This window comes from Thermobia domestica, chromosome 5 (genome assembly GCF_964235325.1).
Source record: "Thermobia domestica chromosome 5, izTheDome1.hap1.1, whole genome shotgun sequence".
NCBI lineage: Eukaryota > Metazoa > Arthropoda > Insecta > Zygentoma > Lepismatidae > Thermobia > Thermobia domestica.
Genome location: NC_137458.1, coordinates 25,941,126 through 25,962,161, shown reverse-complemented (window position 1 = coordinate 25,962,161; position 21,036 = coordinate 25,941,126). Strand labels below are relative to the sequence as shown.

Below are 21,036 nucleotides of genomic sequence, written 5' to 3'. Positions count from 1 at the left end.
TATTACTTCGTAGTGAATCACTAAAACAGGTTTTATCCTCTTTAACTTCTCTCTATCTCCTCACGCTCTCTCTCTCTCTCTTTTTTTTTTTATTTAATTGACTCATCTCTAATGCAAGGTCAAACAAAGATCTGAAATACTATAAGGAACTTATTATCTTCAATAAGAACAGCGAGTTCACTTGATTTCTCTTTTTCATTTTCTTAGCCCATTTTCATGAAATGACACAACTGTTTGACAACCATTCTTTGTGAAAAACTGAAAAATAACTATGAATTAGCAATATTGAAAATGAGACTAATAACAGCTTATTCTTCCATGAGCAAATAGTACACAACAAATGCAATGTATTATAGTAATTCATGTATTGTTAAGGCACAGTAAAAACATTTAGGTTTCGACTCAAAGTATGTATCTATATGGGATCGAAATCTTGAACCAAAATCGAATTTGTAAGAGAAAACTGTTACAACAAATGACAAAACACAAGAATTGCGCGCCACAATTTAAAGATGTCGCCCAAGGAAGCCAGCAGGTTACCTGCTGCTCCGAGTTATTCTGTTAAACATAAACAAGACAAACCCGTAAGTGCAGAAGAAAAGCAAATACTTTATCAAACGATATCAACGTTGTTCAATTCACTTGAAGAAAATTAAGACCTATAATAGCTAATTTTCATGTTCTCATAGAATATTTATTTACTTACTTTGTAGTACTGAAGTTAGTATTTGTACATTCGCATGCTAAGAAAGCACATCAATAAATTGAACTAAAGGGGGAAAAGTACCTTCTGTTTTTCATGGATATGCTTAATGATTTAGGTAATAGATGAAAAAGAAATAATCTCCCATAATGATAAATATGCTTGCTGTTACATACCAGCGCCATCTCTTTATCGTTCAGTTGATAATTTGACATAACTCATTGTAATTTCACCTATAATTACAGTTTGGAGAAAAATAACAATGTTCAGTTGCTCTTAAAGAAGGAGGGATTATATAGTATTGGGTATTTTGCCCTATATCACGGCAATGGTGTGAGATTGAGACGAGTAATGCACATCGCAGTAGCAGAAATACATGCACGTGCTGCAGCAGAAATATTGCGGGAAACAGACGAAACAATTTCCTCTTCTCCAATCAGCAAATAGTCGTGTGCGCAGTGATACAACATCAAGTTACGCGGTTTGTTTTCGAAAGGTGCAAAGGACTGTGAAAAACGCTTTAGACATTTCGATGAGCTCATCAGGCAATAAGAGTTAATGGTGCTCGCTATCGCTACATAATAACAGTCATTTTGTACATAAATTGCAAGATATGGATCTGAACGACATGTAGTTTCAACAAGATGGTGTCACATGCCATACAGCACGAAAAACAATTCAATCACTGCATGAACCATTTCCTGCTCGTGTAATTTTCCGTTTTGCTGATCAGAATTGGCTACTCAGATCATGCTATTTAACGCCGTTGGACTTTCCTCTTTGGATTTTTTGAAGTCTAAAGTTTATGCTAACAAACCCATGACCACCCACGGCTTGAAAGAGGAAGTTGAGCGTTGTATCAGCAAAATTCAGCCACATTTATGCAAAATGGTCATAGAAAATTTCAACAAAAAGTGTTAGCAAAGCCACGGAATCAATTCACCCGATATGCTATTCCATACGTAACCCTATCCTTTATGATCAATAGAAAATTTACATTTTTTAATTATAAACATGAGCTTTCTATCAAAATTACTTCATGTGTGAATTGTGGGACACTCCGTAGAGCACTATAAGCTATGTAGAAGATAAAATCATGTTTAAAGTTTTAGACACAGGATCTACAAAATAATAAAACTTGAAATAAAATCTCCATCTTTTCTCTCTTCCCATCATTTTCCTTTCCTTTTTTTTTTCAACCTTGTAGAAGACCAAGGATACAGTCAGTGACTTCATTTAGAACAAAGTTGGGATTCAAACAATTTCGCTAACGTTCGATTGAGAGACATAGTTTGCGCGTTTTCAGCGGCGTAAATCTGTCATCAACATTGGGGAGGGGGGGGGGGCACGGATAAGACCGTTCCCAACTTTTCTTTTCCTTTCTTCTTTCTTTCTTTCTTTCTTTCTTTTTTTCTTTTCTTTCTTTCTTTCTTTCTTTTTTTTTAGCGATGTTCAAAATATTTATGAAGTTGAAAAACAATGCTGTGGATAGGGATGAGCACGAGTCGAGTCGAGACAGAATTTTCCTGAGAAAATTCGAGTCGAGACACAGCTCTTCCAATAGAAAAATATACGTTTTTCGAGTCGAGACATCACTTTTACAGCACATTTTCGAGACGAGACAGCCTCAAATCTTGTCTCGTGCGCATCCCTAGCTGTGGAGGATCAGGTGTGCAGAGTTATCTTCAACATTGGGAGGTCGATACATTTGAGCCTTATTGTGGGGGACAGCAATTTCATCTCAGTTTCTTTGTGGCAATCGGAAAGCAAATCATCACATTTCTCTCCATAAAACACATTTCACATCGGATTATTGGGAAGGATTGTCCCCCCAGTTCCAAGATTGGAGGGGACATGTCTCCCTCATCTTCCCGGGATTTGCGTCAGTGCGCGTTTTATTGATCAAAAAAGCACAGCCGTGTTTGGAATGTTTAGCTTTCATGTCACAAAGACCTTGAAAGCGTGATATTGATGTTTTATATCCACATCACCCTATGAGCTATTATTACAGCCATTTCTTGCTGCAACTTGCTTTCCCCAGCAGCAAGTAAACTCTCGTTCCTGCAGAATAATAGGGGACAGAAGATTCAGTTCGGTTGGAACTGAACTCTTTGGGTACTAATGTGTTATTGAGAGTTGTTTTCATTAAGTAACTGTGTATATTTCATTTACAACTGACGAAGGTGGGCCTTGATACGAACCTAATTCACAACATAAGATCATGCATTAAACTCTGTACACTTATCGGCAATAGGCCTATTCAGAGGTCTAATTTTAATCAATTTTTCTTTCATAGGGCCTAACACGTTAACTTGTTAAGTTTCTAGAAATTATACATATTACATCATGATTCTTGGCAATCAAAATTCTGATTGTTGGCGATCAAACGCGATCAAACGATCTGTTCCAATTCCGATCAATTTTGCTACCATAGGGAAGGGGGTTAATAAAACACCGGTAAGAATATAGCGTAATTCATTTTGTCCTTAAAAATAATATAGGCTACAAGGTGATAGGCTTCTTCGGAGATCTGGCAAACAGCAAAAAAACATTCAAAGCACATTGTCTTCTAGATCAAATATCACAAAGCATTCGCAATATCTTCCAAATAATATGTAAAAATCTTAAAAACAGAATTTCATTTTAAAAAGTAACGAATTTCCATTCGTGGACATCTTAATGATCCACTTCAACCTCTCTTTTGTCTGTTATGTTCCACAAAATTTCATGTTTTTAACCAGATTTCGAAATATAGACGATCTTATTAATAATTGCTGCCCTACCTCCTTTTATTTCCTTCCAGAACAAACATCAATAAAATAAATGTTACGGGCAACCGCACTAAACTTTCTCTATCTAACTTGCTAATTTGAATCGTAGCCTGCAGTAGTTATTGCGGAAACATTTATTTACGAAATTTGAACATCATTATAATAACAGTTCTTGGAAAACTTTGTATCATACATACTGTCTAGACTTCAAGTTTCTATCGTAGGTAGTTTCAGAATTTGGCATAGATGTTGAGCAGTCGCTCCCCAGGACTTTATATATATATATATATATATATATATATATATATATATATAAGAGAGAGAGAGAATGATGAAAAATGAAATTTTTTCCAGTGTCACGAATATACCCCTTAAGCTAAAGGAAAATATGATTATAAGGCAAATGTTGGTGAAATGATAATGTAGGAAGAGACAGAAGGACTCCGAAAGAACCAAAAGACATGATGTTATCCACTACAAACTTACTTGATCGGGGATCAAACCAGTGACACAACGAATCAAAGGTAAGCGTCTATCATTGAACCACTAAAAAAAAAAAAAAAAAAAAAAACCTCTTCAAGTAGGTTTGACTATTTCGCGAGCACGGAATTTTCTCGAACCTCAAATAAGATTGAGGTTCTCGTCTTACATTCTTCACAACTTTTTGAGTTTGATTGTGATCCCATGTGGAGATTATAGTGTTTTAATGTTAATGCAGTCACATATTGACACCTCTGAAAGTTCTAATGCTTCCAACACGCTAAACTATATCAAACTGTGTTATCAGTTCCAGTAGTAGTGACTTTCCAGAACGAATTTCCAATTTGTTGAATGTTTTATGAACAAAGGCTAGAAATTGTATGGGCACAAGTTAGGAAGAGCTGAACTCTGCCAACTAAGTAAGCCTTGTGCTGAATTCATAGAAATATGTGAAGACCAAACCTAAACTTTTTTTTTTTTAATTGCCGTTCGTGGAACCAGGAATTTGATTTTAAATTTAAAAGATAAAAAAGAATTTGGCTTGAAGCATGCGCATTAGCAGTACGGTAATTCTCATTGTTTGTAATTTGTAGAATTTGGATGCAAAATTAAGTACAAACTGTTTTAGAACAGTGTGATGTTCTCATTTTTTTTTAATATTAGGATTTTGAAAATAAAAATCTTAGAGCTTTACGTCCCACGATTATGCTGTGCACACTTTAAAAAGACCTTCATAATGAGACATGAATGAAATTGTAGAATGAAGAAAGTGGGAGGAAACGGAAGAAACACACGTATATACGGCGTGTGTCAACCACAAAGCCCACATGGCGTGAAGTGGGATCGAACCAAGGACCCCGTGCACCTAGAGGTTTGAATTTAAGTTTGTTTCATGTGTGTTATTGTCCGGTTTGTATTCTATGGAGGGAGATCCCGTTTATTTTTTCGGAGGGGATAGTAACTCTATCCGGAATGGAAGAATCCCAAACCAATAAACTAATCATTTTGTTTTGTGAAGAAACGAAGAAAGAAAGAGGTTTATGCAACATTTAAAAGTTGTGAATCACATATTTAGAAGCATGACGGGTGCCATTAGAAGGATTCAAACAATACAATATAATAGCTATTAGTGTATATTATTTCAGATACATTATATAGCTATGTTCGTAAATAAATAAAAAGAATGTTTTCCAATAGAATAAATACTATTAAATGCATTCGATTGGCAACGAATGACATTCTTTTTAGCCAGGGGCGTTATTTGCGGTTCTAGAGGGGGCAATTGCCTCCTTTAGTTTGACATTTGCATACATTTTAATATATAGGATAGTAACATTTCAATGAAAAACTTGAAAATTTACAAACTTCTATGTTTTTTTTTTCTCCCTCCTTCGAGCAAAATTTGAAATGACACTGGCATTACTATTCTAGCGCCATAAAGTTCGTTCTTTTTTTTCCGCTTGATTTTTTCGAAATCTACACATGAGGGTTTATTGTCAAGCATACAATTTGGTTTCACCTTGATGTGCTTTGTTGACTAAATATGTATAGGGACTAGCTAATTAATGTTTAGAGTTCATTATAATTTTGGTCACGATACAATTGATGTACTTTCCTCTCGGCAATATCAAAATGAAGAGATTGATCAACGAATACTCTAGAATTAGTTTTATCTTAATAAACTAGATGGTTCTTGCACAGCATTAGTTTTAGGTTTTCAAAAAATCGTTTTTTCTCTAAAGGCACACACGAGCTTTTATGCTGACAAAATCATTTTGTTCAGCTTAATGTGAACTATCAATATGTTTATATCTCATCTTTATCAACATGTTTATGTCTCATCTTTATCAATATGTTTATGTCTCATCTTTATCACTATGTTTATGTCTCATCTTTATCAATATGTTTATGTCTCATCTTTATCACTATGTTTATGTCTCATCTTTATCAATATGTTTATGTCTCATCTTTATCACTATGTTTATGTCTCATCTTTATCAATATGTTTATGTCTCTTCTTTATCAATATGTTTATGTCTCTTCTTTATCAATATGTTTATGTCTCTTCTTTATCAATATGTTTATGTCTCATCTTTATCAATATGTTTATGTCTCATCTTTATCAATATGTTTATGTCTCTTCTTTATCAATATGTTTATGTCTCTTCTTTATCAATATGTTTATGTCTCATCTTTATCACTATGTTTATGTCTCATCTTTATCAATATGTTTATGTCTTATCTTTATCAATATGTTTATGTCTCATCTTTATCAATATGTTTATGTCTTATCTTTATCAATATGTTTATGTCTCATCTTTATCAATATGTTTATGTCTCATCTTTATCAATATGTTTATGTCTCATCTTTATCAATATGTTTATGTCTCATCTTTATCAATATGTTTATGTCTCTTTTTTATCAATATGTTTATGTCTCATCTTTATCAATATGTTTATGTCTCATCTTTATCAATATGTTTATGTCTCATATTTATCAATATGTTTATGTCTCATCTTTATCAATATGTTTATGTCTCATCTTTATCAATATGTTTATGTCTCATCTTTATCAATATGTTTATGTTTCATCTTTATCAATATGTTTATGTCTCATCTTTATCAATATGTTTATGTCTCATCTTTATCAATATGTTTATGTTTCATCTTTATCAATGTTTATGTCTCATCTTTATCAATATGTTTATGTCTCATCTTTATCAATATGTTTATGTCTCATCTTTATCAATATGTTTATGTCTCATCTTTATCAATATGTTTATGTCTCATCTTTATCAATATGTTTATGTCTCATCTTTATCAATATGTTTATGTCTCATCTTTATCAATATGTTTATGTCTCATCTTTATCAATATGTTTATGTCTCATCTTTATCAATATGTTTATGTTTCATCTTTATCAATATGTTTATGTCTCATCTTTATCAATATGTTTATGTCTCTTTTTTATCAATATGTTTATGTCTCATCTTTATCAATATGTTTATGTCTCATCTTTATCAATATGTTTATGTCTCATCTTTATCAATATGTTTATGTCTCATCTTTATCAATATGTTTATGTTTCATCTTTATCAATATGTTTATGTCTCATCTTTATCAATATGTTTATGTCTCATCTTTATCAATATGTTTATGTCTCATCTTTATCAATATGTTTGTCTCATCTTTATCAATATGTTTATGTCTCATCTTTATCAATATGTTTATGTCTTATCTTTATCAATATGTTTATGTCTCATCTTTATCAATATGTTTATGTCTCATCTTTATCAATATGTTTATGTATCATCTTTATCAATATGTTTATGTTTCATCTTTATCAATATGTTTATGTCTCATCTTTATCAATATGTTTATGTCTCATCTTTATCAATATGTTTATGTCTCATCTTTATCAATATGTTTATGTCTCATCTTTATCAATATGTTTATGTCTCATCTTTATCAATATGTTTATGTCTCATCTTTATCAATATGTTTATGTCTCTTTTTTATCAATATGTTTATGTCTTATCTTTATCAATATGTTTATGTCTCATCTTTATCAATATGTTTATGTCTCATCTTTATCAATATGTTTATGTCTCATCTTTATCAATATGTTTATGTTTAATCTTTATCAATATGTTTATGTCTCATCTTTATCAATATGTTTATGTCTTATCTTTACCAATATGTTTGTGTCTCATCTTTATCAATATGTTTATGTCTCTTTTTTATCAATATGTTTATGTCTTATCTTTATCAATATGTTTATGTCTCATCTTTATCAATATGTTTATGTCTCATCTTTATCAATATGTTTATGTCTCATCTTTATCAATATGTTTATGTTTAATCTTTATCAATATGTTTATGTCTCATCTTTATCAATATGTTTATGTCTCATCTTTATCAATATGTTTATGTTTCATCTTTATCAATATGTTTATGTCTCATCTTTATCAATATGTTTATGTCTCATCTTTATCAATATGTTTATGTCTTATCTTTACCAATATGTTTGTGTCTCATCTTTATCAATATGTTTATGTCTCTTTTTTATCAATATGTTTATGTCTTATCTTTATCAATATGTTTATGTCTCATCTTTATCAATATGTTTATGTCTCATCTTTATCAATATGTTTATGTCTCATCTTTATCAATATGTTTATGTTTAATCTTTATCAATATGTTTATGTCTCATCTTTATCAATATGTTTATGTCTCATCTTTATCAATATGTTTATGTTTCATCTTTATCAATATGTTTATGTCTCATCTTTATCAATATGTTTATGTCTCATCTTTATCAATATGTTTATGTCTTATCTTTACCAATATGTTTGTGTCTCATCTTTATCAATATGTTTATGTCTTATCTTTACCAATATGTTTATGTCTCATCTTTATCAATATGTTTATGTCTCTTTTTTATCAATATGTTTATGTCTTATCTTTATCAATATGTTTATGTCTTATCTTTATCAATATGTTTATGTCTCTTTTTTATCAATATGTTTATGTCTTATCTTTATCAATATGTTTATGTCTTATCTTTATCAATATGTTTATGTCTCTTTTTTATCAATATGTTTATGTCTTATCTTTATCAATATGTTTATGTCTTATCTTTGTCAATATGTTTATGTCTCATCTTTATCAATATGTTTATGTCTTATCTTTATCAATATGTTTATGTCTCATCTTTATCAATATGTTTATGTCTTATCTTTATCAATATGTTTATGTCTTATCTTTATCAATATGTTTATGTCTTATCTTTATCAATATGTTTATGTCTCATCTTTATCAATATGTTTATGTCTTATCTTTATCAATATGTTTATGTCTCATCTTTATCAATATGTTTATGTCTTATCTTTATCAATATGTTTATGTCTTATCTTTATCAATATGTTTATGTTTCATCTTTATGAATATGTTTATGTTTCTTCTTTATCAATATGTTTATGTCTCATCTTTATCAATATGTTTATGTTTCATCTTTATGAATATGTTTATGTCTCTCAATACTGACAATTTTCTTGAATTTATGAAATATAAACGTAAAACAGACAGTGAACTATGCTTTTTTTCATAAAATGTAGGATTCCCAATTAAATATTTATTTACCAAATATGAAAAACACCGCCTGAACAGTTCTTGAAAAAGAAATCCATAAAAGTAAACCTTAATCTCATCACTACGTTTTTTCCCGGTGGATATTTCAAGGGATACGACTTATGTCATATCGAGATCTGTTAATGAAATATTTATTTATGAAATAGTAGCAGAATACCCGTTATTTCCACGGGGAAAATATGTTTCATTTTGAACGTAAAGGGACGAATTTAGATTTAAACGGAGTCGAAAGTGTCACTGTTCATCTCAGCGACCTCGAAAGCTATGAATTCGACACTAATATTGGTCATTTTCAGTCATTTTTAAATATCTTCCCTCTCCCCGTGCGCTAAAAGTAAAATGATAAGAACCATCCCAGGCCCGAACCTTATTTAGGTTAAAAATCTGATCGAGATCAGTCGGGTGGTTCAAGACAATGTTCAAATTGGGAAGAAAAGGAAAGGCGATATGTTTTATTGCGATTTTCATTCGACATACCAACTATCTAAATGTTGAAATACATTGAGAGTATGTTACCTAAAAGACGGCATTTCTATTTACAGAATGACTAAAAATCATAGGAGAGCTTCTCTCTAGTTCGGAGGGAGGAACATGGAGAGATTTTGATCCCCCGCCAACAAATTTCTAAAACAATATATAAAAATATCCCCTTATGTTGTATCCCCTTATGTTGAATTATATACGAAAATCCTGAAAAACCGAATGAGGATATTAGGTATTTCCTGCAAGAAAACTGCCGGACTTCCCACTCGACTGTGGGGTATTCTAAACCCCGGAGGGTCCGCCCCACAGCAGACAACCCATAAATCCGTCTATGCAAGCAAGAAGACACAAACATACATAAGAAATAAACAATTCAATATGGCAATCAAAATATAAGCTACTCCCTGTTCAGCGTAAGCTCTAAACTCCGATAAACAAAATATTTGTATCCTTCCGCTTGTCACAATTACGATTGGCTAGTAATGTATCTCTCCCACTCCCCACAGGGAGGGGCAAATTATACACGTGCATTTTGACAATACTGTCTCGTGTTGTCCAGATACTTACAGCAGCGGCAGAAAAGAAAGAAAAAACTCGAAAGATTAAGAAATTGAATATCGCTGGTAAACAATTGTTGTTTAGTGAGTAAAGGTTTACCTTGTTGGTGTTTCAGCACAACACTCGCGGAACCGGGATTCATGCCAGCCATCTTTCAGACACGCCTTCACAGTTGAATTGGCGCCATAATTACTGCGCATACTTAGTGTTTATTTCCATTGTTTCACACTCGATAGCAGTATTATTAGATAATCTGTATTATAATTTTGTCATTTACCATAATGTAGTAGTTTTATGTGGAGCTTCATAGTGAAAGTAATAATCAAATCATATGAACTATTTTGCGGAGGAGTACAAGCGTCAGTAGGCAAACAGCAAATCAGCGAGCTTTAGTTTCACGTGGCTTTGTTTATCGCAGTTTAGAGCTTAGGCCGAACAGGGATTAGGTGAACTTCATTGAAGACACTTCATTTTAAAAAACGATAGGTATGGAAAAGAACAAAAATATCGGTGTTGTCAACTTAGAAATTATTTCTACATAAGAAATAAAAATCTTTTTACACGCAAACTTATTCGTCAATTACTATGGATAAAAATGGCTTTCTTAAAGGTACCTACTTTCAAGTGACGGTATGTCTTGATCACTAGAAAACCGGAGGCGGTATGGCGTACCACCGCATATCGTTTCACTTCGACCAATGGTTCAAGAAGTATGAAAATCACATAGTTACTTTCGTACACACACACACACTCACACACACACACACACACACACACACACACACACACACACACACACACATATATATATATATATATATATATATATATATATATACAAGGGCGGATCCAAGGGGGGGCTAAGGGGCTATAGCCCCCCTTGACGTTCAGGTTTACACTGGATAAAAAGGGCTTCTATTCTGCTTTACACTGGATAAAACGACAAATTATGGTTTAGCCCCTCCCTTGATCATATCCTGGATCCGCCACTGTATATACATATATAATGAACAAAGTCCGTAGAAATGTCTAAAAATGTTACTCCCCAAGAATAAGCTTCCGTGAGAATTTCTTTTACAGCACCTCCGATATATTATAAAGCCGTAAATGAAAGATTTATTTACGAAATATAAAGAAAATCAATCAAGTAGTTTTTCAAGAAAGGTCGGGAAAGAAGGTACCCACAACTACCTTGGAATTGTTTCATCATTAAATAAAGGAATACTTTCGTCACACTCTGAAGTTGTTAAGTACTTATTTATTTGTGAAATATGAACTAAATCAGCTGGGTCGTTTATGAGAAAGCCGTTGACAAAATCTCATCCCAAGAGTAAACCACTTCTTGTGGATTTTTCCCACAAAATTGACTGATACTACATTAAACAGTTATTAATGAAAAGTCAATTAAATATAAGCAAAACCATCAGAGCTGTTTTCGAGAAAATGATTTTTTCATTTTACAGTAAACTATCCTAATTTTTAGGTAATTAAAAAAAATCAAAACAAGAACCCCAGTGAATCTTTTAAAATTATGTCAGTATATGTTGAACAGTAAGTGACCTATGCGCGTGTGTAGGTCTACATAAATTGGTATGAACGGACAAGTCATGTAAAAATCAATTTTTATTGTAGCATATATGTAAGAGCAATGGAACGTTTCTATCTTCATATTAGACCTATCTTATTTTCTATCGCCGCTCGGGAACAAAAAATGTTGAAGCAAATAATAATAATAATAATAATAATAATAATAATAATAATAATAATAATAATAATAATTAAAGAGCACAAAATACGTAACACGCTGGCAACTATCGCATTATGCAAACTTCCGCCCGACACAACGGCATCTGTTCTAGGGTTGCCAACTCTGAAAAAAAAAACGGCACCCCCAAAATTCCCTATGATATAGGCCTAAGTGTGATGTATCTCTGTTCGGACCAGGGGAGGCAGGAGGGACAATTGTTAACCCCCTTCGAAGAGTTTGAGGAATACGTATACTTTAATTAATCGATTGTCTGCTAATATACTAGTACAAAACGTGAAAGTGTTATGTCAGTGGTGAACTTGCCCCGCCCCCCTCAAGCGAAGTCTGAAATGACGCCCCTGGTTCGGACGCAATGCATGGGGAAGGAAATGTACTATCGTGAACAAAAGTGCATTAGCACCTGTATTCTGCATATCCTTAGTACATTCACTAATAATCTTAATAGATACATCGTGCTATAAATGAGAAACTGAAATCGTCATCGATCATTTTATTGTATTTAAATTTATTCTGTAAATTTATACTTCAATAACAGGAAATTCCTTTAAGTATTCATTTTTCACTCTCAATAAATGTATAAAAATCCTTACAAGTCAATTCCAAATCTTCCCTGATACAGTCCTTATTATCTTTTAAAAATTGTGTAAATAGATGAACAAAATACGTTAATCTTTGATAGGTGGTGAAACGTGACAGTTTTGGATTTATAGAATGAAAGTTAATTTGTAAATCTATACTTCGAACTGGATGCATATTTGAAAAACCGGTCATAAAGGGGCTTGTCAGAAGTTTGACCGGTCACCGGCTCTAATCAAAATAACAGCAATATATCCGGCCACGCCGGTGAAAAACTGGCCAGTTGGCAACCCTAATCTGTTCCCGCTGATCAATACTTTCAGCAGCGGGAATTCCCCGTTTTCAGCTTAACGCGCAGGCAGCATTTAACGTACTTACCTTACAGCCATGTGCGCCAACGAAGTTTAAACGAGCGTTCACTCAAACACGCTGAACATTAAACTTTGAAGTTTAAACGCGATTTCAGGACTTTTGTTGCACCATTGAAAGTCGAAGTTTAGTACATCTCGTTTAAGTAAACTTCAGTCAATTTGTAAAATGGACTCTGATTAGTTGTAGTCTTTTGACTCTAATCTTGGTTTAACAAAGTAACAAATGAAGAAAGCATACTTCACTTCAGTCTTTTCGACTTTTGAGATTGTGTGCATAGATTTGTGAGTAGTCTAATTTCAGTGATCGTAATTGTGATGGAAACAATAATGAAACCACGAGCAAAAATATTTTCCGAACACGAGTAATGTATTGTAATTTCATATATGGAAAAATACAAAGACATTATCGAATGTAAACGGACTGATGAGGTTGAAGGTTCCAGTTGCAAAAAACCCCAACGTAATTAGCAATTTAAAGGCGAAACACAATTGTTTCTTCCTGTTGGGAAACGTAACTGCTCTTCAATATTTCCCAACAACATTAAAACTGAAGTTTTATTTAACCGGAATCTTTTTCGAAAATCTTCCGCGAATCATTTCAAATGGATTACGACGATCTTCCATTACTCTATGAGGACAAATCTCCTCTAAATGCTCTAAATTCTCAAGATTACTTTCGGACATTGTGTGCACCACAATAACAAGTTCCACAAATACTACAGACTGACTTGGATCAACGAAGTTTAAACCCCCATATTCGGTCGTTCAAGCTAAAACCAAGTTTATCCACCATTTGACCGAGACTTAAGCTTGAACGTTGTTGGTGCAACATACATTTTCACCGAGCTTGGTCATGACCCTCGTTCAACAGTTGAACTTCGTTGGTACACATGGCCATCAGCTGAGTTGCTTGATCCTCGGTTAGAGGTAACTGCAATAAATAATTTTTATTTCACTTCACTTCGAAGAGAGTGTAATTTAGGTGAAAAGGAGGTCTACTGCCCCTCTAAACTTGAAGTAACACATATTGTAATTAATAGTGTATTAATATATTAATGAACAAGTAGAACACAGTCGGTGAAGATAACTCAGAAGGTGCCAGCATGCATAACTGTGGAACACAACCTTTCTTGCCCTTATATCTATTTAAACATTAATTTCCGTAGAAACTGCAAATTTCCAAAATTCGAAAAAAATTCAAAAACTGGAAGTAAATGCTTATGACTGTGTAGGGAGATAAAATGGTTAGGCAATTTCAAGATTAAATAACAAATGCGTCAGAATGTTTAAGACAAATGCGTTAGAATGTTTGATTCCTAGCGATTTGGTTCAGATACGGTAAGCACTTACCGGGAAATAAAGTACCATATACAAACTGAAACGAGCTTGTCCCTGTCTTAGCTCGACCACCAAATATAGGAAACTATTATTCTTCAAACGATGAGTTTACATGCGTTCATTCGTTTATATCTAGCCAGGAATTAGCGAGAAATACAGTACAGTGCAAAGCCTGGATTTGACACTATGAATTTTTATCGTTATACTTTGAATGGAATTCATATCCCAAGGGGAGAAGGGGTTCAAACATCTTTCATAAACCTATCCTCCCCGTGCGAAGAATGGACATTTCAGCTAGATAGCGTATAACGGAAAAGAATATTCGAAGATATGATGTATACACAAAACGGCTGCAAACTTACAATTAATTAAGGTATTGTTCTTTATTAAGTATGTATCCTATTTTGTTATACCAGAAACACTCTAGAGTTGACATGTACACTTCTCATCATCCCGACTCGACAAAAAATAGACTACTTAACACGCATGGCTATCGGAACGCTCCTTAAGTTGCATTGATAGAGAACGAACTCCTTAGCTATCCTTGTTTTTATGACGATCTTTGTTTTTCTTCGAGAAGTGTGTTTATTTCTTTTTTAAAAAAGGAAAAAAAAGTTTGCTACATTAATGCTAAGGTACTGTTTTGTACTGGAAATATCGTTATTAGAAGTAACAAAAGAGGAACTGACAATTTCAAACAGCAAACTGTGAGCTGTGTTCAGAAGTCTTGTTTTTTTTCATTCCTTCCCCTCCTCTAGCTCAGAATGCGTTGTTGCCAAACTTACAATCTTAAGGAACTTGTAAAAAATCGGGCGTGCAAATATATCTTGGAGAAGTGTACAATAAATATAACATCCAGGAAATCTTCGTCATATCGGTTAGTTTCTCATTGTAAGACTAAAATAGACTGATTGAATGTAAAAACATGTTACAATAAAAAGTAGAAAATAATAATCTAATATAAGCTTTTGTAAACATTGTTTTACAAAAACACTAGCTGTAAGCAGCCGCCGTTGTTGGGTTTTAATCCAGAACCTGGATAAAAAGGATAAATATCTATAAGACTAAATTCAGAACATCGATTAAAAGAGAAGAAAAAGTCCTTACTCCATTTACCGGGATTTATTCTCCGTTGTTATATATCCCGCACAACCATGATGTGATGGGGGTTGCATACATCCAAGACGTTAATAGAAACTGACAGAAACGCGCATAAATTCTCGCATACATTTACACCCGTTAAATCCGATCCCCTCGAAGAGAAAATCGAATAAAGGTATTCATACAGGATTGGATCAGGTGAAGATCTTTCCGTGAACCAAATTTGGTGGCTATTGGATAATCCTTTCTATGCAAAAATCTGATAACAGGCAGACACATTTATTATTATTATTATTATTATTATTATTATTATTATTATTATTATTATTATTATTATTATAGATTGGACTTGATTTAAAGTTTAAGTACGTTGATAATGTGCATAAAAATTTTACTCCTAAGCCTTAAGAAGAGTGTCCAATGCTTTTAGTCTTTTAACTATTTCTTCACTTTATCCGAACAAAAAAAAAAAAAAAAATTTCTTATGATAAGTGGATTTTGTAAAATCATTGTTCGTAAAATATTTTATTTCTTTATTTCTCCCGTGTGCACAATATATAAAAGATATTAAATGTAATTTTTCAGTTTAATGTCTCACATACTATATGCCCTTTAGGATAACGGAGATGGCTGAGTAACGCAAGTGAATGATGATATAAGAATCGGTGCAATGAGGATGTGGGAGAAAACCTACGAACACTATGTTGTACACTACAAGCTTACTTGGCCGCGAATCGTACCAGAGACCTCACTCACTAGAGATGAGCGCTCTATCACTGAGCCAGCGTGTCCCCCCCCTCCTATAAAATATATCATACATGACATCACATGTTACTACAGAAATCTCTAAGACAATGGCATTGCATTACAGACACAGTCCATCTCCACAAATCCAGTGGCTAGCGCGTGCGCCTCTAGCGCATATGATCCTGGGTTCGATTCCTGGAGGCAGAGTATTGAAATTTGTACGTATTACAGCATTTTGAATTCCACCTTAAATTATAAACGCAGACCTTACATGTTCTCTGTACTACAAAAGGGATACTGAACTTCAAAAATAAACAAATAAATATTACGGACATGTTGAAGATTTGCTTTCATAAATAGTAAAAACATAAATAAATGTACTTCAGTGAGTTTACTAGATCGTTTTCACACGAGTTTTCTGAGTTGTTCCAGCTGGAAATTTTGATTGTCCCCACATGATGTAAATCCCATACTTCTTCGATTCAAACCATTTCTTTCTGACAAATATTCTATATTGCATTCGTTGAGAGATGAACCCAGGCCCGTAGTTAGAACACTTACAAATGGAAAGGAGAGAGTATTTTGAAGGGCTCACTTGAATAGACTTTATATTTTAGACTGGGGTCTCTATTGTTTGAATAAGCATAAATCTCGACTACGCCAAAACCCTTTACTACGCCATTTACTCCTTTATTTGCCTGTCAGCATAGTCCTCTTTATCAATGACGTGTAACCTATTTACTCCTTGTTTTCTCCCTGTGATTCACTAAGAACAAGAGCATAAAACTGTGACGTTAAAGGGGATTCAGTTAATAGTGAATGGTAAAGAGGACGGAATCATTGAACGTAAGACTTAAAAGCAAAACAAATATTTACTACAACTGACCCATCATGCTCTTACTACACCCCACCGTAAAGTATCTCGAAGAATGAAATAGATAAACAATAGTTAAAATTTTATATTAATGTATCGTTTAGTTTTATTTAGATAAGTTAAAACACAGAAGTAACCACGCTAACAAACTGGACCTCACGATCCTCCATTATTTAACCTCACGACATATTTAGGAACTTAACTCCATTCCATTCAATAATCCCCTCAACCTCACATCTTCGCAATTAATTGCAAAATACATTTAGTTTTCCATCTCTAACAACCACAAGAAATAATCATATAACGTGCATTTTTTTCTTACTATGTGTAATGCGTCACAATGAAGTAACTTGTGGCAAGACATTTTATAGTTTATCGATTACACTGGACGAGATAAGAAGATAATTTCGCGATATCAGAACAAACAACCTACTCTTAAAGGGTCTCATGACTTTAGTGATATGATCCGAGATAATACACGAGATAATTTATTCGTGAAGCAGTTTACTTCCAATTATGAAGATAATTTTTTTAAGTGCCATTTTTATACGACTTAAGTTCAAGCAATCAAATATTGATTGCATATATACGACCAACTAGAATCGTATTGAGTTCTCTTCGTCTAGTTACTGACCCAATAGAATTACTTAGTGCTTGTAATTTTAAGTGAATTCACATCGTACTTTGCGTATTTCAATCCTAATACTGCAAACTTTTGTTACAGTGTTTCCTGTGATTTCGTGTAAGAGTACTACAGCGACCGATACTTGAGGCAGAGCCAAATTAAATTAAATTTATTAAATACAGTTCGCTAGTAACAATGCCGACATATGAGTTTTGTCAGAACTATCAAAAATACATCGGAGGAAACTTAGAAGACCACCAGTTAACTTGTGTACATAATGGCGCCCAATCACAAGAATTTGATGTGAAACTTGATAAGAGTAATGTGTGTGTAGGTGAGAAATATAAATGTGAATTCTGTCTACAGGATTTTGACTCTGAGCAACTACACTGTGATCATGTCGAACAATGTAGAACAGACCTCGTGCAGTGTACGAAGTGTTCTGTGAAATTGGAGCGTTGTAATATGAGCATACATGAAAGCAATCATTCCAATGAAACACACACAAATTGTAATTACTGTGGAAAGGAATTGTTAGAAGATGATTTACATATCAAAAATTGTGAATTTTCTTTAATCCCTTGTGAGAAATGTCATTTGATGGTTCAGAAATTTTATTTGAGTCATCAGTTGGATAACATTTGTTTGAAGAGAATTGTGAAGTGTGAATACTGTGCGTGTAAAGTAGTGGCTGATATTCTTCAAGATCATTTTCATATTTGTGATTTAATTCCCATGTACTGTGGAAATAAATGTGGGAGAGAAATGACGCAAAAAGATATGAAGCAACACTTGTTGGATGATTGTCCTAAAAGAATCGTTATGTGTGAATATTGTAGTCAAGAAACGGAGGCCAAGAAGTTGGAATGTCATCACTCACAGTGTGTGAGATTTCCAGTTGACTGTCCAGAGGTCTGTGGCGAAGTTGTTCCGATGGAGGAGGTAGAGAAGCATTTAGATGAAAAATGTGAAAAACGTTTAGAAGATTGTAGTTATAAAAGTGTTGGTTGCGATTTCCGAGGTTTCCCTTTTCAATTACGTAAGCATGCACAGGAAAATATTGTGAAGATATGTGTATTTGGACATATGGAAAAGTTTCTTATTTTGAACAATGGGACATTTTATTTTAAAAGAACATTTCAGTCAAAAGCATCATCATTCGTTTCAAACTAAATCACCTATCGACTTGTTTTTCTAAGTTCATTTGCCTTTGCTGTCTATCATTCATTTCTTACGTTGTAATTTTTCAATTAATAAAATAACAGATTGCTTCCCCGTCCGCATTCCTATCATCACTTTACCTTGGTTAATCTACGAGCATGCACTTTTTTCATCGAGACAGAAATCAGAGTGAATAACCGAGGATATGAACCCGGAAGGAACGCCAGACAAAATGGATTGAGGGACTATTGGAAGGGACAGTCGACATGGAGCGAGAGAAGAGTTAGAAGGTAGACCGCGAGCTTAATTTTGAACTTTACGATTGATAGCCTTGCTCTGTCTCATAGAGCACCCTCGTTTCGGCTAGCGCCAGATAGCCATCTACGAAGATGTATTGTGTTTTGGAAAAGAAGTTTTAAGTTTAACTAAAATCGCGGTCCTCGTAAAGTTGGCTTCTCAGTCCGGGTTTCGCCGACCCTTAACCTTGGTCATTTGGATGAACGGCCAGCCAAACAGAGGAATGGACAGACGTCGGCCCGTTGGAGGAATCGTCGAGAGGACAACGAACAGATCAACAAGTAAGTGCGAGTAGATTAACCTCTCCTGAAAGTTACTCCCTTCTTACCCCTTTTTCACCCCCTTTTTACATCACAGTCTGTTTCTTTTATAATTATTACATTTTATTTAATGCAACCCAGGTCTGGTCCCGTACCTCGCATTTAGTCAAGTTCCATGAATACTAAATCCTGGGCGCAACTTGTCGGTTCTGGCATCCCCAAATACGTCGTTTATGAGTACATTATCTGAGCTTTCAGACCGACAAGGGGCGACTGCACAATATTATTCGTCATGCAGAGCTCATGAAGAATGTTATACAAACACTTAAAATCGAACTTCATGAAAAAGAGACTGCTATAAAAAGGCTGCAACGAAAAAATGAGGCTGTTATAAAAAGGCTGCAACGAGAAAAAGAGGCTGCTATAAGAAAGTTGGAAGATCAGGTAAACACACTAAAGGCTGTCTCATCTGGAAACTTTTTGTGGAAAATCTCAAACTTTTCTCAAAAGTTATCTTCTCGTTTCATCTTTGACAGTATTATCAGTGACTTTTTCTATGCTTTTCCATTTGGATATAAACTGAAAATAGAATTATATCCCAATGGTTGTACTGATTCTAGTGGCAAAAGGTACGACAATTATTTATCAGTTTTCCTTGTAATATGTCCTGGAGAATATGATTCCCTCTTGGAATGGCCTTTTAGGAAAACAGTTACTTTTAAACTGATAAACATAAAAGATAGAAGCAATGATACAATTTTGTCTTTTCTAGGAGATGACGAAGAATGGTTTCAAAAACCTTCGAAAGATAAAAGTAATTCTGGCTTTGGTTTTCCTAGTTTCATTTCTCATGATGAGTTAAAAAATGGGAATTATATTTCTGATAATGACGAAATATTTTTGGAGATAATTGTCGATTAGACATATTCCAGAATTTTCATATTTACTCAAGGATATTTATTATATAGGATTGAGACATTTCTATCATACGTTCATGAAAAAAAATCAAGAACTTGAACACTCTCGATCAGCTGATTAGTTAAATAAACTTGTATATGGAAACATTGGCTCTGTAGGTCAATGTCAGGGTTCTGAATTCGTTTGTTCAAAGTGATTAAAACGCCATCTATCTTTTGTAATCTACTCGTACCTATTGCCTTTCCATTAGATTGGAACGTGAGGTAAGCAGAAGTAGGAGCTTAGAAATTGTGTCCGTTAAATTGATAAATAGTTAAATGTGATTTCGGTATAGTTTTTGGATATAACGTGCTCCTACACGGAAGGTAGCCGGAATAATGTTATAAATTTATGTAAAGTGCCAACGATATATGACTCGTCAGGAAATTGTAAGTATTAAATTTTAATCTATTTTTTTCTTTCCATTTCGGCCCAACTGTTACAACTTTTTGGTGAGTGGTATGTCTTTGGTCACTAGATTAATATATAAATTGTTATATTTGGGGATTAAATTCAATTTGTGTAAATATTTGATATATGAAACCTTTCAAAAGTATAACCAGTAAATTTAATTTGGAATATAAAATTAGTGGAATGCGAATGTATGAAAATTTCCGGACTACCATTGGAAAAGGGAAAGGGTTCAAAGTTAATATTGAGTGATGTTGTTTTCTATTAGCACAGTTATATTGTTATTGTTGAATTTACATATATGTTGAAGAAATTATATAATAAATTGTTCGAGTTGAAGGAGATTTATAATTTCCAAGAAAAAGGATTACTTGCTCAATCTATTCCGCATTAAAGGGAAGCCT

General features: G+C 33.4%; 1 protein-coding gene across 1 annotated transcript; it reads left to right on the top strand.

Moving 5' to 3' along the window:
• Window positions 1-17,741: 17,741 nt before the first annotated feature.
• On the top strand, window positions 17,742-20,185 carry LOC145684985 (TNF receptor-associated factor 4-like). Its single transcript, XM_081757334.1, has 2 exons — window positions 17,742-18,585; window positions 20,037-20,185. Exons 1-2 carry the CDS (start codon window positions 17,742-17,744, stop codon window positions 20,183-20,185), a joined length of 993 nt encoding a protein of 330 aa, XP_081613460.1.
• Window positions 20,186-21,036: the final 851 nt, after the last annotated feature.

What these genes read in the sequence shown, in the direction of transcription:
- LOC145684985 (XM_081757334.1), top strand. Translation starts at nt 17,742, where the DNA reads ATGCCGACATATGAGTTTTGTCAGAACTATCAAAAATACATCGGAGGA. An exon ending in AGGTTTCCCTTTTCAATTAC is followed by an intron (nt 18,586 to 20,036) that starts GTAAGCATGCAC and finishes TGTCTTTTCTAG; the next exon opens with GAGATGACGAAGAATGGTTT.